This window comes from Peromyscus californicus, unplaced genomic scaffold, assembly GCF_007827085.1.
Source record: "Peromyscus californicus insignis strain IS unplaced genomic scaffold, ASM782708v3 Scaffold_6__1_contigs__length_162567912, whole genome shotgun sequence".
Taxonomy (NCBI): Eukaryota; Metazoa; Chordata; class Mammalia; order Rodentia; family Cricetidae; genus Peromyscus; species Peromyscus californicus.
The window spans coordinates 75,019,626-75,045,984 of NW_026294584.1; the positions used below are offsets into that span (position 1 = coordinate 75,019,626).

The following is a 26,359-nucleotide window of genomic DNA, read 5'->3' on the forward strand; positions in this document are numbered from 1 at the left end:
TATTGCTCTAAATAATACAATACAAACAGAGTTCACACTTTACAATCTAGTATTAGAAGAAAGTGATGGAAAATCTAAGATGGAGCTGAGAGACAGTTACTGCTTAGGCAAGACTCAGTCACTCCATCTTTCAAAAACATCAATGTCCTCATGTGCCAGATACTCTACCATATCCAAGGAAGGGACCTTGCTTCCTGCTTGTTCAAGAAGATTATAAACTAACCACTGTAAAAACCTTCACAGTCCATCATCATTCCCTCCTCACTGAAACTAAGAGCTAAAAACTGAACTCAGGGTTAGTTATTCTCAAACTATTTTCCTGGATGTGAACTCACTTTCATGCATTGAAGGCAATCAAAACTTGTTTAGAATGATTATTAAAGTCCTACTGAAATTAAGGCACACTCATGCATGCATAGGAAAAGAACACATGATCCCACCACTAAGACAAACATACTTCACTTTTCAGAGAGACCTGTTAGAAAATGCAAATTAGAAAATAAGTTAAACGTTGAACATCTTTGCTCAGTAATTCTTCAGCAAAACATTTGGAGACATTCTCAATTTTTAAAACTCACTTTGTGATGCACTCCTGGGACTCACATTCACTTTTGAGTTTATGATATATCACAGCGCCCACAGCAAGGGGCCCAGCATCTCCGCAGAGGAAAGTGACTCTGCGACCACTCAGGTTCCGGAGTGTTCTCTTCACGTAGTCCAGGGATCGCAGCAGGTAGGTCTGGTCACCAGTGACCCGGGACAGCTGCAGGTACAGAAGTGCTATGCCTGGAAGGAGGCCCGCCCCAAAAGAAAAGCATTACTACCTCCCTTTTACCTTCAGGGAGGGGTTGTAATTTGTGTAATCTGTAATTACACAAAACATCCTCTACAAAGACTATGTATTTAGAAATGGACAACAGAAACAATAGCAACAAAAAGCATAATTGAAACTGCTGAAAAGACATAAAAATTAGGGTGGAAAAGGCCATGAAACAGGTTAAAATTTATCAATCTGTTAACTAGCCCAACGTGGTGAGTCAGCAACTTCCACTTAGAAAAGAAGACACAGACACACTACTGCTCCTTCTCCTCCCAGGTCTTGCTCATGCCCAGCTTATCCTCAGTCAAGCTAATGGAACTCTTCTCTGCTTCTCCTCCAGTCATGTCCTTCTATGTGATTCCACAGTAAGTGATTATCTTTATGGATTTTCTGCCTCCTTTCTCATTTTTATATTTTCTACAGTGTTTCATTTTTTTTTTTCATTCCTCATCAAGCAATTGGGCATCTAACCAGTAAGTCAGACCCACACTTAGGGAACATCACATGACCTGGCAGAACCGGGACAGCAGGAGCAGCCTGTCACCAACCTCTTCTAAAACAGAAATAGAAATCCGGAGCAGGTGTGGGAGCTCATGTCTGTGATCCCAGCATCTGGCAGATGGACACAGCAGTGTCAGGAATTCAAAGATGTTCGCAGCTATATGACAGTGACTCTGAGGCCAGAGCAGGCTACACTAGATTCTCTGTCAGTCTTCCCTCACAATGGACGAGAGCCAGGAGTTCTGCTGAGAGCTCTTTGGAGAAACCCTCTGGAGAATGACTCACTCTGAAAGCATACTCTGACTCCTGAGCTATGGGCAAAGAGTACTTGAATTGATCAGCGCATGCAGTGGGTCACACTGAACCCCATTAATATGTTCAATTAATATATGTTAGTAAAAAAAGAAGTCAGCATGACAGCTAAGTAAAAAAGGAAACAATATAAATAAAGCACACTGTACAAGAGTGTACTGAAATAAATGTTGACAGTAACTAGGTCAAATAAGACATTCACTTAATCTAAAACTGAGGTTCTTTAATAGTCTAGACTTCATCTAATTTACCTAATAATCTGATTTTTCTTCCTTTTATTTTAATTTTTAAATTTCTCTAAATATTTAGTGGCTTATTTCTTTAGTAGTTAATTCAGGGTACTTCACACCTTCAAGTTTATCTTAAACTTATTTCAAAATTACAATGACTATATGCCAATTTAAAAACTAGGGGATCTGTAAGATCTCATTTTCCTTTACCCAAACTACAAAGAAGAGCCAACTCTATATCAAAATGGACACAAGGAGGGTAGCCTTGGCCCATGCCCCATTATCCCTAGGAAAGAACCATTTACAGATGAAGAGACACAGTTCTAACCTTTGTCTCACAGATTTCTATAAATTGTAAGATAAGGAGAGTGGGTAATAAATCAGACCACCCACCTTGCCCAAACAGTAAATGACTCCATTTTGCTTTACCAATTTCTGTGACCTGATGCCTATGGAAAGCATGGAATCTGAGATGGTGGGCTTATAATACCAATTCTCCTCACAGGTCAACCTCTCCTATTTAGTAATGCCTTATAAAGAGGTTTGTATGCTGCTCTCTACACACTTTCTTGCCTTTTCTTCTCTGCCACTCTGAACATTATTTTGCCAACTTTTCACTCATAAAAGTTTCTTCTCAGGGTATACCATCCCTTCTAGGAATATTTCCTTTCTAGGGAGGGGAGTGTTAAGGACAGAAGTAAACATCCCAACCCATCTATAACATAATCCACCCCTGAATGTTGTACAGCCTCCACAGAAAGAGGGTAATTTGAAAGGAAGGAAAGACAAAAGGAAGGAAGGAAGGAAGGAAGGAAGGAAGGAAGGAAGGAAGGAAGGAAGGAAGGGAAAAGAAAAACTCTACCAATAAATGACACCAAGTCCCAGCAGTAAAACAAAAGTGACAAGAAAGACCAAGACATCATATCACTTCAAAAAGTTACTAATAAGACAGTAATGGTTCCCAATGAGAACGAACTGGAAGAAATCTCAGCAAAAAATTCAAAAGAATGATTATAGCTCTGCTTGAACAACTCAGAAAAGATGTGAATACAGCCCAGGAGAACAAAAACAAAGAACTAATAAAATGAGGAAATCACTACAAAATATGAAAACAGAATTCAATAAGGAAATAGAATTGTTGGGAAAATTATATTGAAATAAGCTAGAAATGAAAAAAACTTAATAATCAAATTATCTCAGTGGAAAATTGCACTATTAGAATAAATCAGGTGGAAAACACAGTATTGGTACTGGAAGACAAGGTAGAGGAATTGGATCACTCAGCAAAGGTCCATGATAATTTTTTTAAAATGTGAATGGAACATGGAAGAACTTTGGGACACCATGAAAATTTAGAATTATGGGCAAAGAAGAAGAAGAATACATACCAAAGCCATAGAAGCTAATTGTAATAAAATTAGAGAAGAAAATTTCCCAAATCTATAGAAAAACATGTTTATCCAGGAATAACAAACACATAGAACACCAGGGCCATAGAAAAACAGGCACATACACACAGAGACCAGGCCAGAAAATAAACAACACAAAACTTCACTATGACATATTATAGCTTAAATACTAAAAACATAAAGAAAGGGCATTGAAAGCTGGGAGAAGGATGTGGTCAAGTATCTTATACAGTTGAGCCCACTAGAATAATATTTGATTATTAGACAGAAAACTTTAAAGCCAGAAAGTCCTGGTAAGATGTATTCTAAATCTTGAAATACCACAACTGTCAATCCAGACTACTATGCTCAACAAAACTAGCTATTGAAATTGAAGAAGCTCTGCAATGCCAAGCAGAAGAGGTTAATCTAAGGAGGAGAAAAAGAAAACCACCATAAAATCAACAAAATGGCAGGTATTAGTACACATCTTTCAGTAGTAACCCTTAACATTAATGGTCTCAATCCACCCCACTCTCAAAAGAGGTTAGTGTACTGGATTAGGAAATATAATCCATCTTTCTTGCCTCCATGAAAATATCTCACTGTTGATAAGCCAAATGGCCAATAGCTAGACAGGAGAAGGTATAGGTGGGAGAGCCAGAGAGAAAGAACTCTGGGAAGAAGAAGGGCAGAGTCACCAGCTAGAAAGACAGGAAGCAAGACATACAAGAGGGCAGGTAAAAGCCGAGTCATGTAACAACATGTAGACTGATAAAAATGGGTTAATTTAAGTTGTAAGAGCAAGTCAGTAACAAGCCTAAGCTATCACCTGGGCATTTATGATTAATAATAAGTCTCTGTGTGGTTATTTGGGAGCTGGCTGGTGGGACAGAAAATTCCACATACAGTAGGTAACTTCAATACCCCATTCTCACCAACACACAAACCATCCAGAGAAAACAACAGAAAATCACTGGAATTAAATAGAATAACAAATCAAATGGACCTAACAAACTCTACAGGACATTCCACCCAAACACTAAAGAATATATATTCTCATTAGCAGGCTATGGAACATTTTCCAAAAATGGCCCTATATTTGAACATAAGCAATTACTGATAAATATAGAAAAATTGAAGTAACATCCTGTACTCCCACTGACTACAATGAGATAAAGCTAGACATCAACAGCAACAGAAACCACAAAAAGTATAGTCTCATGGAAATTAAACAACACACTATTGAATGATAAATAGACCACTGAAGAAATCAAGAAAGAAATAGAAAAATTCCTAAAATTTAATGAAAATTAAAACAAAGCACACCAAATTCTTTGGGGCAAAGTGAAGGCAGTCCTAAGAGGGAAGTTTCTAGTGGTAACTGCCTACATAAAAATAATTTGAGAGATAGGTCCCCAGACACATTCCCCTGCCTGCCTGCCTGTTTGTCTATCACCACATTCACCAACCTACCTAGCAATGACACTTCATGCAGTCTGACCTAGAACTCCAGGAAGTCACTTTAACCACACCCCACCTGGTACCATGTGGAGTCTGACCTGAAAATCCAGGTAGTTCCCACAGACCCATTTCTCCACCTGCTTTCTACTCACCTATCCACAGCTTCACCTGGCACTGGTCTTGCATGAATTCTGACCCAGAATTCCAAATAGGACCCCCAGACACATTCTGCTCGACCGCCTACCTATCAGCCATCCTACTTACTGTGGTACTAGAACCAACTGTGTGAAATCTGACCTGGAACTCCAGGTAGAAGACCCCAGAAACAGTCTATAAACGCACCCACCAAGAATCCCCAGGACCAATGTAGCATTCTGAGTCCTTGGCCCTAATAAGTCACCAAATCTGGCTTCTACCACAACCACCTCCACTTGTGACTAACCCCTGTGGAGAACCTGTAGAATCCAGTGAGCTCTCTACAGATTTCTAAGGATCACCAGAGAGAATCTCCAAGCTGACACAATTTCTGTGTGAATGCTTGGACCCCAGTTAGTAGAATTGTTTAGGAAGGATTAGAACATGTGGTCATGTTGGAGATGGTATGTCACTGGGGTGTACTTGGAGGTTTCAAAAGCCCATACCAGGCCCAGTCTCACTGTCTCTCTACTACCTGCCTATGGATCAGGATGTAAGCTTTTTAACCTCTGCTTTAGTGCCATACCTGCCTGCCTGCCACCATGCTCCCTATGACGATGATCATGAACTAACCCTATGAAACTATAAGCAAGCCCTCAATTAAATGATTCTTTCTATAAGTTGCCTTGGTCGTGGGGTCTCTTGACAAAAGAACAACAGCTGTGGGATGACTCATCCCTAATAAGCTTGAGGGCCAGCTGGCCCAAACCAGTAAAAAAGATACTTTCTGAGAGCCAACCTGGGTCTGCCTAAGGGCCTTAGCAACAGTAGCTGAGACATGATCTGGAGATGACCTGGACCAATGAGAGGCAGCCATGTCACACCAGCAGGTGCATATTCATCAGACATTCCCCCAGGGTGGGGTGGAGGGTATATAAGGCTTGACTCTTCCTGAATAAACTGAGCTTATTGTTTCAACATTCTCCCAGAGTCTGTGTTGCCTACTTGGCCCCCTCCCCCAAAGGGAACAACAACACAGGACCCTGCCACAAGCAGCTAAGGTAGAAGTTGGTACTAGGGACTGGGATATTGCTGTGACAATACTGACCACGCTATTGTTTAGAGCAGTAGTTCTCAATCTATGAGTGGTGACCCCTGTGAGGGTACAAACGACCCTTTCACAGGGGTCACATTATCAGATATCCTGCATATTAGATATTTATTTATGTTGTGATTTATAATAGCAAAATTACAGTTATGAAGTAGCAACGAGAATAATTTTATGATTGGGGATCACCACAACATGAGAAACGGTATTAAAGGGTTGCAGCCTTAGGAAGGTTGAGAACCACTGGTTTAGAGGACTGTGGAAGACTTTGGGACTTTGGATTAGGAAGGCAGTTGAACACTGTAAGTAGGTCTTAACGGGCCACCCTAGAAGGAGTTTAGAAGGCAGTAGTGGTGACAGCATTTTGGGCTATGGGGGCCCAGCTCAAGAGGTTTCAGATGGGAATAATAGCAACTGGACTACAAACCATGCTTGGAATATTTTGGCAAAAATTTGGCTGCTTTTTGGCCTTGTTCTAAAAATTTTCCAGAGTTCAAATTGAAGAGTTTTGGAGTAATAGCAATGGCAGAGGAGATTTCAAAACAACTTAGTATTGACTGTTGTATGCTTATTAGTAACCATTTTTATGCAGATCTGTAATGAAAAAGAGTAAGCAGGCAAATAGAAACAATAAAATGTCTACTTTGAGGAGAAAAAGAGCACTAGGGGATGTAATATTGGGACCAAATTCTGTGCTCAAGGAGATAAATTTAAAGAAATGCCTGAAGCTAAATGAAGTTGTGCCCTCGGGGTGAAATCCCACCCAGGCTATCCTGTTTTCTATGACATGAAAAGGCCAAGGGATTTCCCCAGCCTAAAAAATATTAACATGTCAAAGCTTATGCAAAGGTCATTTAAAAAGGAGGCAATGTTCTAGCCCCAGAAAGCAGCAAATTTGGCTGCTTGGCTAAATGATTCTGGATTTAAGGATACAAGTGTAAAGGGGTTTGGAATCTTCCTCCACAGTTACAGTCAGGTGTGTGGCAGAGGAGTCCCGGCATGGAGGCCCAGAGAGGCATGAAGCTGTGAACTTACATTGGAGACCCCAAGTTGTTGCAGGTGCCAGAGCCATGGGATACTGCCAAGGAGAACTGAATACAGAAAGTGGATACAGCTCCAGAAAGAAAAGTGTGTTGCAGTCAGTAAAGCTGGAAGGAGTGGAAGATCTGAAGAGTCATAAGTGCCTCTAGATATCAGATATAGAGACACAGAATTTGGAATTCGCCCTGCTGGGTTTCAGTATTTCTTTGATTCAGTGTTTCTTCACTATGCCCCCTTTCTCCCCCTTTTGGAATAGGAATACATATTCTATGTCATTGTATGTTGGAAGGATGTGATCTGATTTTTGCTTTTACAAGGGGTTAAAGTTAAGAGATTGCCTTAAGTATTAGAAGACACAATGAAACAGCTCAATGAAATTAAAGAGAAGGAACATAAGGAAAATAAATGCCCTGGTGATGCCCAAGAAAACACAAACATAAGGCTGATGGGAAATTACAAAAACAATCCAGGACTTTAAAACAGAATCCAGTGAATAGATAGAAACACTGAAAAAGACTCAAGTCAAAATGAAGATGAAATGGGACAACCCATAACTCAACTAGAAAATTCAAAGGAAAGCCTTACAAGTAGAATGAATCAAGTAGAAGGCAGACAGACTGTCAGGACTCAGAGATAAAGCAGAAGATCTAGTTCAAAAAGCAAAGAATATAAAAAAATTAAAAAACACATAGAAAGGAACAAAGAGGAAATGTGTGATACCATGCAAAGAGCAAACCTTCAAATGACAAGAATAAATGAGGGAGAACAACCCCAAATCAATGGTATAGGCAAGATTTTCAGTAAGATCACAGAAGAAAATTTCACTCAATCTAAGGAAAGATATACCCATGCAAGAAGCACATAGAACACCGAATAGACAAAACCAGAAAAAAAAACACCCCAAAGCATATCATAGTTAAAACCCTAATAATATAGAACAAAGAAAGAAATATTAAGAGCTTCAAGAGAAAAAATACAAATGACATATGTAACACGAATCCTAAATGGTCTTATGATAAAAACCCTGAGCCAGATATTGGGGTAAATGCTGAAAGATCAGAGAGACAAAGGAACAAGCCACTAGAGAAACTTCTCACCACTACCAAATCCTCAGGCTGACTGGAGGTCGAGATCCTATCTCCATAAATCCTCTGACTGAATCCTTCTGAGTCCTCAGCAGAAAGGGCTTCTAGTTCCTGTCTCCTCACACCTTATATACCTTTCTCTGCCCAGATATTTCACTTCCTTCCTAGTGCAAATACTGGTAGCAAAGGTATGAGATTTCAAGTGCTGGGATTAAAGGTATGTGCCACCACTGCCTGGCTCTATTTCTCTCCTAGACTGAATCTATAGGCGTTGAACTCACAGAGATCCAGACAGATCTTTGCCTCCCGAGTGCTAGGATTAAAGGTATGTGCCACCATTTCCTGCCTTCTATGTTTAATCTAGTGGCTGGCTTTGTCCTCTGATCCTCAGGCAAGCTTCATTTGATACACAATATATCACCACAGACATATAAAGGAAAACCCATCAAAATAACAGCTGATTTCTCAGTGGAAACTATGAAAGTCAGAGGAGCCTGAAGCAACACATCCCAAGTCATAAAAGACCATGACAGACAACCTAGAGTAATACCCAGCAAAACTACCTGTTATAGGTGAAAGAACGAAAAACTTTCCATGATATAAATAGGCTAAACAAATGTATGTCCAACAAACCAAACCTAAAGGAATTACAAGCAGTATTGAATTCAGGCTGAAGAAAGGGATGAGCAAAGGAGAAAGACCATAGACTGATACAAGATGCCATAATTACTAAAACAAAAGTACCACTGAAAACATAACACCAAAACTCAGCAACACAATGATGGGAACTAACACAAATATTTCAATACTGACTTTAAATATGAATAGACTCAATTCTCCAATCAAAAGACATAGGCTGCATGAATGGACCAAGAAACAAAATCAATGTATCTGTTATCTACAAGAAACACACCTTAGCTTTAAAGACAGAAACAATTTTAAGAGAAAATGGTGGCTAAATGTACTCCAATCAAACATGTCTAGAAAATAAGCAGGCATTGCTATCCTGATGTCTGACAAAATAGACTTCAATTTAAAATTAATCAGAAAAGTTAAAGAAAGACACTTCATTATAATTAAGGAAACAATTAACCAAGTAATTATTATCCTCAACATATATGCACCAAACTTTAGTGCAACCAATTTCATTAAAAATGGAAATTAAATGGACAATTATAAAGAAGTCAAACTATCCCTGTTTTCAGAAGGTAAGGACTATACATTAAAAATCTCACAAATTCTACCAGAAAATTTCTAGAAATGACAAAAAAAAATAAGCAATGTGGCAGAATACAGAAGCAATTTGAACAAATCAGTAGCCTTTCTATACATCAACAACATACAAAGAAGGAGATCATGGACACATTACCATTCACAATAGCCTCAAAGAAAATAAAGTATCTAGGATTGAACCTACCAAAGAAGTGAAACCTCTACAATGAAAACTTCAGGTAAGAGAGCTCCAGCAACAGCTCCATCCCACACCATGCAGCTAGGGCTGGTGGAACTCAACCAAATGTAGACCAGGCTTTCTAGCCCAAGCCCCTGAGAGGATTCCAACAATACCTGCCCACTAACCAGGAGCCCAGAAGTACCAGGCAGTTGGGCACTATTATGATCTCTTTGTGAGGAGGAAGCATGGTCCTATCCAGTGCCGTGACAGACTGAGTGGGACAAGGAGACCCACACGCAGGTCTGGGGTGGTCTGCCATGGGCTCTGAGGAGAAAACATGAGTCCACCCTGCACCTTGCTGTGCCAGGCAGAATGGCACTATTATGATAAGCAAATGTATGGTGTGGTATGGGAGAAAGAGACAAAATGGCTCCTGTCCTATGGACACAGACATATCAGAAGAGGTGAAAGTGGTGAGGAAGGGGCTGACATGGGTGGCTTGATTGCTACCCAGGGCCATAGTGAGGTCTGGGCCTGGGCTGCTGCAGGGGCCCATGTCTGGGTTCATGGCCCTGATGCAGCCACATTTTCTGTTGATGTTGGTGGCTCCTGATAACACCAAAGGCTGAAAATATAGGACTGTACAAAGTCAGCCCCATCCCTCACCAGCTGCAGCACTTGGGAGAGCAGGCCCTGCACCTTGCTTGTTGCTGGAGGTGTGGGTGAGCCAGCCCCAAAGCTGTGAGAACTGTCCCCACTATTTGTCTGTTATGTGGCAGTATAGGCAAGGAAGAGATGTACCCCTTACCCCTCTCCCTTCTCTGCCTGCAACAGATGAGGGAGCCAACCCTCCCACTTACCAGCTGCAGCACACAGGAAAGCAGGCCCTCACCAGGGCAGCACAGTAGAGTTGACCCTGTTGACAGAGGCAGGGGTGAGCTGGCCTTGAAGGTGTGAGAGTGGGATAGCTGGCCACACCCCCTCATCAGCCATGTAGTGGAGAGAGCCAGGAAAAGATGCCCTCCCCACCTTGCCCCTGCCACCTGTGATGGGCAAGGGAGCTGACCCTCCCCCTTACCAGCTGCAGCACTCAGGAAAGTGGGCCCTACACCTCACCTGGGCAGCACAGCAGAGCTGAACCTATTGACAGGGGTGCAGGTGAACCACCTCTGAGACCGTGAACATAGATCTGGCCCTGCCCCTCATCTGCCATATGATGGTGTGGGTGGGGAGAGATATCCCCCTCACCACCTGTGTCACAAGAGCAGGAGAGCTGTCCTTGCCCCTGCACCAGATGCAGCACTTGGGAGAATGGCCACTGCACCTTGCCTGGGCAACAAAGTAGAGCTGGCACTGATTGTCTAGGTGTGGGAGAACCGACCCTGGGGGTGTGAAAGCAGGAGAACTGGCCCTGTCCCTTGTTCATTGCTACAAGGGTGACCTAGCCAGGGCAATGCTAGAGACCTCACCCTGGTGGTAAAGACAGGGGAGAGCTGGCAGACTGGCCAATTCTGTAACTATCCAGGCCCAGAACCAGGATTATGAATTGGCCCACCTCAACATCCACCCCATTTATGATCTGCAGGAGCATGTGAAGGGGCCACTTCTGTAGACCCAAAGCTGTAGGATCTCCATGACACAGGACAACGACAGGATATGCAAGAAGAGTCCCAGTGAAGGCCCAGCATTGATAGTGTAGCAGAAACTAGAGGTCTCAAAGCAGACCAATGACTCTTTGCACTGAACACTTGCAAGATATAGGGACAAAAGGGTTTACTGCATGACTGTGTTACACCACAGCTTCCATGATGAGATTTTTCCTTTTTTCCATTTTTTTCTTTTAAATTTTATTTTATTTGTGGGGGAGGGTTGCAAGGGAAGATGGTGGATACTAAGAATCAGGGGGAAATTAATCTGATTGAGACACATGATGTGAAAGACACAAAGAATAAATAAAAATAAAGTAAAAAAAAAACAACTTTAAACTGCTGAAGAAAGAGGCATGTTCACGGATTTATAGAATTAATATTGTAAAAATGACCATTTTTCTAAAAAGCTGTTTACAGACTCAATATAATCCCTATCTCACTCAACACAGAAACAGAAAAAAATCTATCCTAAAATTCAACTAGAACCACAAAAGACTAAGGATAGCCAAAACAACCTGAACAAAAAGAATAATTCTGAAGGGATTACAAAACATTATGATACTGGTCCAAAAACAGACATGTAGACCAATGAAACAAAACCGAAGACCCAAACATGAGTACATGTAACTTCAGCCATTTATAGTTGACAAAGATGCCAAAAACATAAGCCGAAGAGAAGTGGTGCTAGAAAAACTGGACATCCACATGCAACAGAATGACATTAGACCTGTATCTATCACCTTGAACAAAATCTAACTTTAAATGGATCAAAGACCTTAATGTGAAACCTGAAACATTGGAACTGCTAGAAGAAAACATTAGCAATACCCCACTAAAAACTCAGTCAAAAGACCATGAATGGGAAGGCTATAGGCCCTAGGAATAATGTACTATTTTGATTTCACTGGATGGTCATATTTTCAAAGTGCCTTATAAAGATTTATGTTTGTGTAAATAGATCTGTGCTGATGTTAACCTGGATTGAGAAGCTTTTTGTTTATTTATCTGCAGTGAAAAATGCAGAAACTCGTAACTGATCAAAGTGCCGAGAATAAGTAACTGTCAGCATTCAGGTTGAGATAGGTTATCTATAGCAAACTCCTCCCTTACATGTCTGAGGAAACATCACAGAAGATGAGGCTGAAAGAATGTAAGAGCTAGAGAGCTAGAGGATGGGGAGGAGTTATGAAATGCTGTCTTCTGGAGATGACGTGGCTATTTCATACAGCAACTCAGGGCAGCTTTGGTCGCCTGCACAACATCTCTACATGATGAAACCAGCCCAAACTCCAGCTGGTTGATTGGTTGATAGACGGGGAAGGGCTGCCCTGGGTCACTTTGCAGATGTGGTGGCTGCTGGTAGATTGTCCTTGCCCTAATGGTTGACCCCGAACCCATGCACAGATACTCAACATGAATTTGACTCAGGGGGTATTATCATTATTATTAATAATATAAAAGAATACACAGAGTTGGGAGGAAGATGGGTTTGGGGTCCTGGGGAGTTGGAGAGAGGAAGTAGGGGGTATATATGATCAAAATATGTTGTATGCATGTATAAAATTCTCAAAGAATAAGTAAAAATATTATGTTAAAGCTAACAAGGAAAGTCTCTAAATTTGTATGTGAATTACTAGCATGATTGTCAGCCTTTCCTGTAATTCCAGAGAACAAGGTCTGTTCATTTACATACCTCATATATAGCTATGAAAATGTTCTGACTACCTGGTAGTGTGAAGTAGCCCGTTAGATATTATAGGCCTGGGGCACTTGGAGCTGCCCACTCCCTAATTTAGAACTTGTACAATCAAGGTCTAAAACTAATTATTAGTCAAAAGAATGAGACTTGAGTCATACCATTAACAGATAATTATCTAAACCTTGTTCTAGGAGTCCTAAACCTAGTAGGATTACTAGCTATTGGACATCCTCATAAAGGACAAAAATAGCCCCATGTCCCTTTCTCCACTAGTCTCCTTTCTCCAAACAGACTGCCAATACCCTGAAGGTGAAAAGGCACTCAGAAAAAGCTATCTGTTCTAGAAATAGTGTAAATTTGGCCTAAAACACAGGTTGCACACTGACCACTTTGTCCATTGTTCACTCGGACCCTTTAACAATAGGTTATACTACAAAGTGATTCCTGTGGCCACTATCCACTTTCAGCCCTTGACAACATGCTCCGCTTTAATCTGTAATAAATACTTGCTATTTCCTAAACCATGCTCTGTGTATCTCATCTGAGTTCCTTCATCATAGATCATGGGAACCAGGAAGAAAAGATCCCAGTGTTAGAACAACAGCAAAAATGTAAAATTAGTTAAGGCAAGTTAATTTTGAGATCATACTTTTTTTGTTCTGAATTATATGACTTTTTGTTTAAATGATATAATAAACAAATCTAATATTAAAATAAAATATTTATGTATATAAATAATTTAATTAAAATTATTTGAATCAAATTAAGTATAACCAACAAGGTAATTATTTATGAAGCACACCAGATACCATTTCATCACAACCTGTCAGAAAGAAAAATATAATGACAGACCCAACAAAGCAAATCATAAGGTAGACCTTTTCTTGTCACACATTTGCATAGCTGTGTATGAAGTTAAATAATGCTATAAAAATATACTACATATTAAAGATCAAACCTTCAGACAGTATTTCTTCAGAAACAAAATTATAAAACAGCTCATAATAAAACTGTCTAATGATTCAAGGGTATAAATGTCACCATTTTAAAGTAGAAGAAAATGTCAAAGTCTCAGCTTGCATACACTAGTTCAGGAATGGAACATAATGTACTCCACCTGTCCAGCCAGTATACGCAGAGCAATCATGAGGATCAGCTGTCTTCAGTCCTTCTTCCATTTGCTGAAGAAGATCTTTGATTTTGGTCTGGATACGCTTTGTGAAGTTAGGAACAATCTAAAAATTAAAGGAAGAAATAAATTAAATTGTACAAGAAGAGAACTTCATGGAAGCAGTGGAAAGCTGCTCTGGACACAACAGAGAAAATGGCCTTATTTGGCACATCTCAGGTACCCAGAGTCTATTCTGGCTTTTTGGAGTTAATGTTTTAATGAAACAATGCCACATACGGATTACCATTCACAAATAGTATCATAAAGAATAACTTACAGAAATCAAGGACAGAGAAGAAAAGAAAAGCAAAGGAACAAAAGATCTGACTACACAAACATTTTTGATCATATAAAGAACATAAGAAAAACTGGGTGATAGCAATTCAGGTCGCCAACTTGACTTGATTTAGAGTCATCTAGGAGACATGCCAATGAGTGTGTCTGTGAGGACAGTTCTAAACAGGTTTAAGTGAGAGGAAACCTACCCTAAGTGTGGGTGGCACCAACCCAGGAACTAGGTTCCATAACTAGGTTCGAAAGGGAAAAGGAGAAAGTCAGCTGAATGCCAGCATTCTTCTCCCTCTGTGACCGAGGACTCAATGTGACAAGCCATCTCAAACTATCACTCTCCCAGTAACATGTTCTTGCCATGACTCTTAAAGAAAAATAGCAAACAAAGCCAGACGTGGTAGGTGAAGACAAAGAGCTCAGTGCCAGTTTTAGCTATATAGTAAGTTCAAGGCTACCCTGGGCTCTGCCAGGCCCCGCCTCAAATTAAAAACAACAAACAAATAAAAGGCTCCTCCTGTCCCATCCACTGTCCGACTATCCCCTTTTGGTCAGGGATTGCACACCCACACACCCTCAAGGTCCTTTCAACCCATGTGCCATTGGACAACCTCAGTGAGGTCAGAGACTGTATGCCCACCAGCTCACACATGCACTTGGGATATCCCAGTGAGACCAGATAATGTACCCACACAGCTATTAATTTCCACCACCCCCACATCCCATCAGACCAAGCCTGTGAGTCCAGAAATGCTTGCCTGCACCCGGAGTCTCCCCAATCCATCGAGCCTTGAAACACCCCCATGAAAAGAAACCTGTCCCCTGGCTCACACTGATCTGTGCCCCATCAACAAAGATTCCGTTGAGGTTCGAGACTATTCTACAACTAACTAAGCAAGATCACTTAGTTGTAACTACAGCTACTTACCTACAAGTAAACACTCCACAATTTCTCTACAGCTTAATTTTACATAGTACCTAACCAAGCCAAAAGAAGCTAAGTCCACAAAGAACACAAAGCACAAACACATACTGAACACAGAAATGCCAGGAACTCATTCAAAAAGGTAAGAGGAAAAACCAAAAAAAAAAAAAAAAAAAAGCCGGGCGGTGGTGGCGCACGCCTTTAATCCCAGCACTCGGGAGGCAGAGGCAGGCGGATCTCTGCGAGTTCGAGGCCAGCCTGGGCTACCAAGTGAGTCCCAGGAAAGGCGCAAAGCTACAGAGAAACCCTGCCTCGAAAAACCAAAAAAAAAAAAAAAAGGTAAGAGGAACCCACATGCAGAGTAAGTTCCAAATAGAAGCACCACCCAGAAAAAGTTTGAACCAAAGACAGAGCAGAGCCAAAACCAAATCAGGAGTAAGGGCCAGAAATGGAACACAACATGGACACTCATCCAGAATAGTCCTTAGAAATAGAGAATATAAGTATGAGACCATCCAACACAGAGGAACTCCTGGCAGTGAGTCAAGACTTCTAGGAAGTAGAAAAAAGAATATGCAGAATGTCAGGTAAAACCAAGCAATCAGGGGTCCTACTGCTGGAGTCAGTAAATTACCCTAGGGGAAGGTCTAGTGATACGTCATGGTACCTTGAATATGGTCTGAATATGGAAAATGACAACTTAACTAGTCTTCATTACAAACATACCCACCTAAAAGAAGAAATGAGACCTAACAAATAACAACCAAATAACAAATTCCCGAGTAAAAGTCCCAGTGCAAAAAAACAGCTGCGAAGAAGACACCAGAGGATGGGAAGATCCCTGTGCTCATAGGTAGATAGAACTAATACAGTAAAAATGGCCATCCTACTAAAAGCAATCTACAAATTCAGTGCACTCTCTATAAAAATTCCAAGATAATTTTTCACAGAAACTTAAAAAACAATTTTTAACTTCATATGGAAATACAAAATTGAGGATGGCTAAACAATCCTGAATAATAAAAGAACTGCTGTTCAGTATTGCTATCCCTGACCTCAAACTGTACTATGGAGATATAGTAATAAAAACAGCATGGTATTGGCATAAAAACAGACATGTTGATTACTGGAATCAAATTGAAGACTCAGATATGAATCCTATGGACAATCAAGACCCAGATATGAATCCTATGGACATCTGAGGTTTGATAAAGAAGTACACAGTGCAAAAAGAAGACAGCATCTTCAACAAATGTTGCTTGCCAAACAGGATGGCTGCATGTAGAAATATGCAAATAGACCAATGCTTATCACCCTGCACAAAACTCAACTTCAGATAGATCATAGATCTCAACATAAGGTCAGATACACTGAACCTGATAGAAGAGAAGAAAGTGGCAAATAGTCTTGAACTCATTGGCACAGGAAAGGGATTTCTGAACAGGACACAATATCACAGGCACTAAGAATAACAATGAATGATACTTCATGAAGTTGAAAAGCTTCTGCACAGCATTTGGACAATGCAGCAGCCTACAGAATGGGAAAATATCTTTATCAATTATTCATCTAATAGGTTGGTATCTAAAACATATAAAGAAAAATTAAACATTAAGAAAACAACTGAATTAAAAAATGAGATACATAATTAACCAGAGATTTCTCAAAGATGAAACACAAATGACCTAGAAACACTTAAATGTTCAACATCTTTAACCACCAGGGAAATGCAAATCAAAATCACATTACATGTTACACCAGTCTGATGGCCAAAATCAATAAACAAATGATAGCAGATGCTGATGAGAATGCAAGAAAAATGTAAGACTTACTTAAAACAATCTTGAGCAATAAGCAATGCTGGAGGGATTACCATTCCAGATATCAAGTTATATTATAGAGCCATAGTAATAAAAATATCATGTTATTGCATAAAAACAGACATACAGACCAATAAACAAAATAGTGTATGTGTACACATAACTAACTACAGCCACCTGATATTTGACAAACATACACTGGAGAAAAGATAGCATCTTCCAAAAATGGTTCTGGGAACACTGGATGTCCACATGTAGAAGAATGAAATTAGACCCTATCTATCACCATGCACAAGCCTAACTCCAAATGGATCAATGACTTCACTGTGAAACCTGAAATACTTAAACTCCTAGGGGGAAAAACACACAAACAAACGAACACCATAGGCACTACCTTACATGAAACAGGTGTAAGAAAGGACTTTCTGAATAGGACTCCATTTGCCCAGGAATTGAGGCCAACAACTGACAAGAGAAACATCACATAACTAAAAAGCTTCTGGACAGTTAAGGAAACAAGCAAGCAAACAATAAAGAAGGTCACAGAGTGGGCAAGAATCTTTGCCAGCTATACAGCTGACAGAGGATTAATATCCAGAATGTACAAAGAACTAAATATTGTAGAATATTTCTTTATACTGTGTCAATATATGTCACTGTGATTGATTTAATAAATAATTTAAAGCCAATAGCCGAACAGGATAAGGTTAGGCAGGAGAGCCAAACTGAGAATGCTGGAAGGAAGAAGGGCAGAGTCAGGAGTCATCAGCAGACTCAGAGAGAAGCAAGATGGGCATTCCGTACTGAAAAAAGGTACTAAGCCACGTGGCAAAGCATAGATAAGAAATATGGGTTAATTTAAAATGTAAGAGTTAGTTAGTAACAAGCCTGAGCTATTGACCGAGCATTTATAATTAATATTAAGACTCTGAGTGGTTATTCAAGAGCAGCTGCCAGCACAGGAAAACTCTGCCTACAAAATACAGAGAATAAAAAAAATAAATCAACTGAAAAATAGACTATGGATCTGAATAGAGTTCTCAAAAGAATAAATAAAAATGACAAAGAAATATCTTTAACATGTTCATTGTTCTTAGCAACTAGGGAAATAGAAATTAAAACAACTTTGAGATTTCATCTTACCCTAGTCAGTATGGGTAACATCAACAAAACCACCTACAACAAATGCTGGAGAGGATGTAGGGAAACAGGAACCCTCAACCACAGCTGGTGGGAGTGCAAACTGATGCAGCCACTATGGAAATCAGGGTGGAGAAATCTCAGAAAGCTAACAATAAATCTCCCATATGACCCAGTTAGGCCACTTCTTGGCATATGCCCCAAGGACTCCACATCCTACTCTATAGATCCTTGCTTAACCATGTTCATTGCCACTCTACTTAAAATAGCTAGGGAATGAAAACAACTCAAATGTCCTTAAACCAATGAATGGATAATAAAATGGTCTATATACAAGATGGAATACTATTCAGCTATAAATAAAAATGGCATTGTGACATTTGCAGATAAGTGGATAGAGCTAGAAATAGGGGGTGCAATAGTGGCACTCAAATTTTAGAGGTAACCAACAGTTGTCTAAGTGAACTTAAGGCCTGTTCAACAGGTGGGAAATCATGACTGGTACTGGAAACCCTGGCAACTACTTGGGAATAGTGAAGTCATGGATCTTCAGAGAGAGACCACTTTACTAAACGAGCATAATTCCTAACTGCATTCTGAATATTTATCCTTACACTCACAGATAGCTCTCACCTGTTATCAAAGAAGCTTCTTTGAAGCAGATGGAGAGCATTACATAAAACTGTAACTGGTCAAAATGTAAAGAATAACTGATTATGAAGTCCTAGTCCTCATGGATATGCACATCCCAACTCCTGTACCTAAGGCTCATGGAACATCATGGGATAAGAGAAGGAAACATTGTAAGAGCCAGAGGAACAGGGAATCTGCTGTGAGACTGTGTTACAGAGCCAAAAATGGAGTTCAGATACCATTGTTTTGACCAGGAGCAGGGGAGATAGGGTGAAAGTCATGTCTTTCAAGTTGTGTATACAGGTCAGAGAAACAGCAAGAAGGCCCAACGTCAACACAAAACACAGTTCTCACCTCAAAAACAGTAAGAGATAGTTTATACTAGAGCCAAATATGAGTGGCCATGGCCCGGGGACACAGCTTCAGGTTCCCTCAAATACTATGTCCCACTGCAGAAATGTTAATGTGGGATTTTTATTAGTTACAGAACACAGTTATAAATCAAAGTATTTATCAAACACCTCAGAGGAGAGGTCATAGGCAGACTGGTTACAATAAAGAGGGGGAAACTCTTAGCTTTTAGATTGATGAAAGCCAGTGGTCTGCAAAAAAAACATGTTGTAAGGTTTCTTTTCCTGCTGTAAACTTCAGTTCACACTTTTCATATTAGCTAGGCATCACAGTTTGTATGTGTAAAGGCCAAATACTGCTTAGTGTCCCACAGTACTAGGAAGGCTCATCTAGGGTCAGGTAGAGGTGATGATGATTGGGCAAGGAAGTAGACAGTAGCAGAGAGAAAAATTTGGTAAAAGCTTTAATAGAAAAATCCCTGGATCCTATCATCAAATCTACAGGACATAATGATCAAGATATGAGGTTTTACTTTTTCCTCTATATCTTGTAACCAGATGTTTCCTGTCCCGACTACCTGTTCTCAAATACCCAGAAGCCGCTTCCCAAATTACCACACAGAGGCTTATATTAATTATAAATGCTCAGCTGATTACTCAGGCTTGTTACTAGTTAACTCTTACACTTAAGGTAACTCATAAGTCTTATCTATGTTTAGTCACGTGACTTGGTATCTTTTCTCAGTATGACATTCTCATCTTGCTTTTCTGAGTTTGTCAGCAACTCTCTGACTCCACCTTTTCTGTTCTCAGAATTCCCCTAGTCTGGCTCTTGTGTGTAGATGAAATTCTAAAGTCTTAGTAAATAAGAAATGCAGAGCCAAATATAGAGTTAAAGCCTAAGAGATCAGACCACTAGCAAAGTCCAAGACTACCTTTAGCTCACCAGTTGCTGCCGTCGCTTCTCCTAAGAGAGAGACCTTCTCCTGTGTGACTTGTCTTTTATTGCCTTTCTGTTGTACCTTCTCATTGGCTCTAAACCCAACCACATGATTTCCTCATCACTGCCTGTCTATACAGACCTCCAGGTCTCTATGGTTGGTACTGGGATTAAAGGTTAGGGTCACTGATTGGCTGTGTCCTTGACTACGCTGAGACTCTGCCTGCCATGTGATCGGATTAAGGGCGTGTGCCACCACCAGACTTCTGCTAAATGGCTTGCTTTTAGCTCTGATCCCCAGGCAATTTTATTTATTAATATACAAATAAAATCACATTTCAGCACAAAAAAAAATATCACCATACTTGTGCTCAAACTCTTCATCAGCTTTTTATTAGCAAATGATAGTAATACATCATATTTATAGTATAGAAAAGGACTGTTCCACAGCAGTATCTGACATAATATTTATATGCGAGATATAATATGTGTTTTTTATATATCAAGTTAAAACACAGTATAGCCTAAGAAAGTAGAGGTAATGCATGAGGGGCATAGCTAACAACAGCCAACCCTCTGTATGTGTTACATACTCCTTCACCAGAATGCATGCTCAGTTCCCCCATGTCTACAGTCATCTGTACCTTATCAAGGACTTTATTTGTTTGGAGTATTTGGAAGAACTTATTATTTTAAATATTAGTTTTTCTGTTGCCCAGTATGATTTTATATCTATAACTTCACGTGGAGTGGCTAGCTTTCATTTTTATGAGCAATTGGTACTTGATACTACATTATTATAATTCCTACTTTGGGGTACTAAATTGATTTGTTTTATTACCTTGCTATTACAGAAGATTTTAGTTTCAGGAAGTAAATGGACAGTTATATCACAGGAGAAATTAAGTTAAAACAGTATTTAGAATTATTTTCTTTTAACAAAATTGTCTTTCCCAAGTCCTAAGCATGACCAACAGTAGTAGAAAGTAGGTCAGACCTCTAGAAATCTTAACTTTATAGGCCCTGCATAAATAAAAATTATTTTTATCCTAATAGTTTCTTTCTACCTTTTTGTAGTAAAATATGAATTTATTGAATTAATATTTAAACCCTTACTAAGTGTACTATAGAACAGTTTAAATATTCAATCAAGAACTATCAACTCCTAAGATCTAAACACCACAGATATTGATACTATTAGATACCAGTGTCTTTTATATAATTTGGATAAGAAGAGTTAACCTAAATCTTTCAGCATCTCTAACTAGTATAAATGGAGTTTTAACTATTTAACTTTATCAAACATCTGAGGATGTTAAAATGCCATTAACAGTGTTTAATTCACTGCATCTTAGTATTTTAACATTATTAGAAACACAGCAATCCTGTAATTGGTTAGACCCAATAATTTTTCTTTTCTTCCTTAAGGAAAAAAGGTGTATTTGTCTAAGGTGGATTTAAAATATAGATATCCAAGGATGGAGAGATGGCTCTGCAGTTAAGAGCACTGGTTGCTCTTTGTGAGAACCAAGGTTTGATTCCTAGCACCCACATGATGGCTCACCACCTTCTGTAACTCCATTCCCAGGGGAGACTCAGCCTCCTCTCTTGGCTTCTGCAGGCACCAGGCACACACATGGTACACAGACATACATGCAGACAAAACACCCACACACATAAATAAGTAAAAATTAAAAAAAATTAATATAGGTATTCTCAAAATTGGGAGGGGGTATAAAACATGTTTTTGTCTACTTAAAACCTGTATTTCTCTTATCCAAATTATACTGAATAATGAGAAATTTCTTTTACAATGGCAGTGAAAGCATTAGAATCTTTTTTTTTTAACATGAAAAGTTCAAGTAAGGTAGGGGTTTGGGGTAAACAAACAGTAATTACAAAAACATGTTTAATAAAAGGACATAATAGTATCCATTTTGTAAAATTACTAAAATCAAGATTAGTCTTACTTTTATTACTTAGGAGCATACCAAGCTAAATATGAACTACCTTAAATTCCAAAAGTGTATAAATATAAAAAAATTAAGAAATGCAAAGTGAGAGTTGGAAAAGTTTAGTGACGGGATACAATGTAGTGGAAGATGAGTGCCATCCAACTTTTTTGAATTTCACAGGAATGTGTCTTCAGAAGATGACACAAATTTCAAGTGAAGGGCCTAGTAATAGTTCTTTTCCTCCTGGCTGAATGGAGTCCTGGCTGTGGTATCTTTGATTTCAGTTGATGAAATCACCTAGTTTTCTTCTCATCTTGGGAGCTCCCCATGGAGAAACACTGTAACCAATTTTAACTTCTAATTATCTCATTTAAAAACAACCCTTATAATAGTATTCGTCTCCCTTTAATAGAGATGGCTCCTATATAATTATTTGCTTCATTGCATGTCTGCGCATCGTGTCTGTGCAGTGCCTGTAGAGTCTGGAGGAGAGCAACCAGTCCTTTGGGACTAGAGTTACAGGTGGTTGTGAGCCACCATAAGGGTGCTGGGAATTGAACCTAGGTTCTCTAGCCAATGCTCCCAATATCTCTCCAGCCCCTCTCATGTAGTTTTTTTACTTAAAATTTTAAAATAGCTTTAGTGCTTACTTCATATAGACATAAGAATATTGTTTAAAAGTGTTATATCTCAGATTTAGAAGAACTAATAGAAATATCTTAGGCCGAGGAGGTCAAAGGCTTGAGTTGACTTTTATAATTAGTGGTAGTTGTTTAGTCATCAATTTACATGAATGAAGATCATCAGAATCACAGTGTAACTTTTTTATATAATGGGCCAAGTATAGATCTAAATATTTGTCCCACAGAATAAGTTTGTGATTATTAAATAATTTTAATAAAATAAGGTTTTTTTCTTACAAAATTTAGCAGTAATGCCTCTGGTATGAATTATTTTAATACAATTTGTTTCTATTGTTAATGTAGTAGTAATATAGTAAGTGAAAGCTTTACCCAATACAAAAACATATTGTATTAAGTTTGGTTTATGCTGATGTGATAAACACCATGGCCTAAAGCAAGTTGGTTAGGAAAGGGTTTATCTTACAGCCTTTAAGTCCATCATGAAGGGAAGTTGGGGCACACACTTAAGGCCGGAACCTAAGCTCTGTGGGGAGGAAATGGATGAAGACATCTCATTTATAACCAAGTGTTCTAATGTCTCTCATTCCCTACACATTGTCTAGCTCTGAGTCTGTATTTATTCCCATCTACTGCTGGAAAAAGCTGATGATGGCTGAGCAATAAATAATACATTGATCTATGAGTATAGCATAATGTTGTTAGGGATCATTTAGTTACTAGATTTCTTAAGCACAGTGGTTCTGAACCTTCCTAATGCTGTGACCCTTTAATACAGTTCCTCATGTTGTGGTGATCCCTAGCCATAAAATTATTTTGTTGCTACTTCATAACTGTAATTTTTCTACTGTTATGAATCTTAGTATAAATATCAGATATGCAGAATATTTGATATGTGACACCTGTGAAAGGGTCATTCAACCCCTAAAGGGGTCTCGCCCACAGGTTGAGAATCAAAGCTTTAGCAGAATTGTAGTATTAAGTTTTCCCCTTGGGCCATGCCCTAGTGTTCTTGGCCACTAGAGCAGATTTGGGTATGGGTTCCATCTCATGGAGTGGTCCTTGAATCAGACATTGGGAGGCTAGTCCCATGAGCTTTGTGCTGCTACTGCACTGATGTACTTGCATGCAGGCCACCATTGTAGATCAGAGGTTTTGTAGCTGGGTTGGCATTTGTGTACTTTTCTCCTTTGGTAGCATGCAGACTATCTTCTATACTATGAACACTAACTAGTCCATAGGGGTGAAGGCTCTAGACAGGCACCTTCTCCATCTTCAGTAAGTTGTGTAGGTGTGGTCTTCAGCTATAGGACATCAGTTCATGAAGAGCAACAAATAACTTTGGCAATAGCCTGGATTATTAGGGGGTTGCCATGGGGCCCTTTTGGCCAACAACTCAATTAGATGTAACCAATTCCTGGAACTGGAAGCTTCTTTTGGTGACAAGAGATGTCCAGTTGGGATTCCATCTCCTTTATGTGGTGTTTCATTTAGATCACTAACATATATGCATATATTTTGGGAAGCCTCTACTATATTAGGTTTCCATACACCCCCTCAAATGGCCCTTAATTTTAACTGTCTCTCACTTAATCCCTCCCTCCCCCTTTCATCCCTCCCCTCCCTGTTTGATTCTTCTAACCCATCCCACCCTCATCTATCCATAACTATTTCTTCTTTCCAGGGTGATCCAATCCCCCACTAGTCCCCTATTCTATATATAACTTCTGTGGTTATATGCATTATAGCCTGCTTATCAAAGACTTAGAGCTAGCATCCACATATAAGTGAATATATACCATATTTGTGTTTGGGGTATGAGTTACTTCACTCAGAACAATTTTTTTTTCTAGTTCTATCCATTTACCTACGAATTTCATGATTCCATTTTTTAACTAAGTAATACTCTATTGTGTAAATATATCACATTATTTTATCCACTCATCTGCTGACAGACATCTAGTCTCTTTCCAATTTCTGGTTATTATGAATAGAGCAGCAATGAATATGGTTGATCAAGTATCTCTGTAGAAGGATGAAGCATCCTTTGGGTATATGCCCAAAAGTGGTATAGCTGGACTTTGAGGTAGATCTATTCCCAGCTTCTTGAGGCACTGCCACACTGATTCCCATGCTGGCTGTAAAAGTTTGAACTCCCAACAGCAATGGATGACTGTTCGCCTTACTCCACATCTTTGCCAACATGAGCTGACATTTGTTTTATTGATCTTGGCCATTCTGACTAGTGTAAGATGGAATCTCAAAGTAGTTTTGATTTGCATTTCCCTGATGACTAAGGATGTTGAACATTTCTTTGTTTCTCAGCCATATGTGTTTCCTCTTTTTGAGAATACTGTTTAGATCTGTACCCCATTTTTAATTGGGTTATTGTTTTCCTTTTATTCAAAATAGATTTTTTTTCAGACAATATATTCTAATTAGTTCCCTTCTCCCCACTTCCTCCCCATTTATCTCCCATGTGGATCCAGTCCCTTTCTGTCTCTTGTTAGAAAACAAACAGGTATCTAAGGAATAATAATGAAATACAATAAGATAAAACAAAAACAAACAATTGGAATAGAACAAAACAACCAAATAAGAAAAAAGCATAAGAAATTACATATATATGCAGACACACACACACACACACACACACACACACACACACACACACACACACACACGTTCATACACACAGGAATCCGCCAAAAACCACAAAAACAAAAGCCATAATAAGTATGCAAAGGAACTGTAAAGTGCCCCACTCCAAAGCCCTGACTTAACATTATGAGACAAAGAACCTCCAAAGATGCTGCTGAGTTAATTTTGCATTGGCATCTACTGCCGGGCATACAGCCTACCCTTAGCAGTAGTTTGTTTCCCTAATGAGACTCCCTTGAAGAAAACTAATTTTTCATTTGCAAGTGGCTATCAGTTGGAAATAGACTCTGGGTTAGAGATGGAGCCATGTATCTGTCCATTTCTCCTTTAATCTCTAGGGATCCATATGGTGCAAACCCATGCAGGACCTATGCATGCTGCCTCAGTCTCTGTGAGTTTATATGTGCACTACTCCTGATGTGTCTAGAAGGCCTTGATTTATTGATGTCCTCCAACCCCTCTGGTTCTTACACTCTTTCCACTTCCTTTCTGTGAAATTCCCATGAGCCCCAAGGGGTGGGATTTGATGGGGACATTCCATTTAGGGCTGAGTGTCATGGTCTCTCACTCTCTGCATATTGTTTGTCTGGGGGGGGGTCTCTGTATTTGTTCCCATCTGTTGCAAGAGGAGGAGTCTCTAATAATGGCTGAGCAAGGTTCAGAGTGTCATTATTTATTTTCTTAATGTGCACTTTTTTTTTAGTTCTTCACACATTTTTAGATATTAGCCCTCTATCAGATATGTAGTTAGAAAATCTTTTCCCATTCTGCAGCCTGCTGCTTTGTCTAAAAATGATGTCCTTTACTATACTGTAGCTTTTCAGTTTCATGAGATGCTGTTTATTAACTGTTATTCTTAGTGCCTGTACTATTGATGTTCTTCTGTTCAGAAAGTACTTTTCTGTGTCACTGAGTTCAAGACTATTCACCACTTTCTCTTCTATCACATTCAGTATATCTAGTCTTAAGTTGAGATCTTTGATCCATTTGGAGTTGAGCTTTGTACAGGG

At 39.4% G+C, this 26,359-nt stretch overlaps 1 protein-coding gene across 1 annotated transcript in view; it reads right to left on the reverse strand.

The window, feature by feature from the left end:
- The window catches only part of Lancl2 (LanC like glutathione S-transferase 2), a 60,036-nt gene that overhangs the window by 19,091 nt on the left and 14,586 nt on the right, over window positions 1-26,359 (reverse strand). The window contains exons 2-3 of the mRNA XM_052722120.1: window positions 13,943-14,060; window positions 579-786 (exon numbers count right to left, since the gene is read on the reverse strand). Of these exons, the coding sequence (XP_052578080.1) occupies window positions 579-786; window positions 13,943-14,060 (326 nt within the window). The remainder of the gene's footprint in view (window positions 1-578; window positions 787-13,942; window positions 14,061-26,359) is intronic.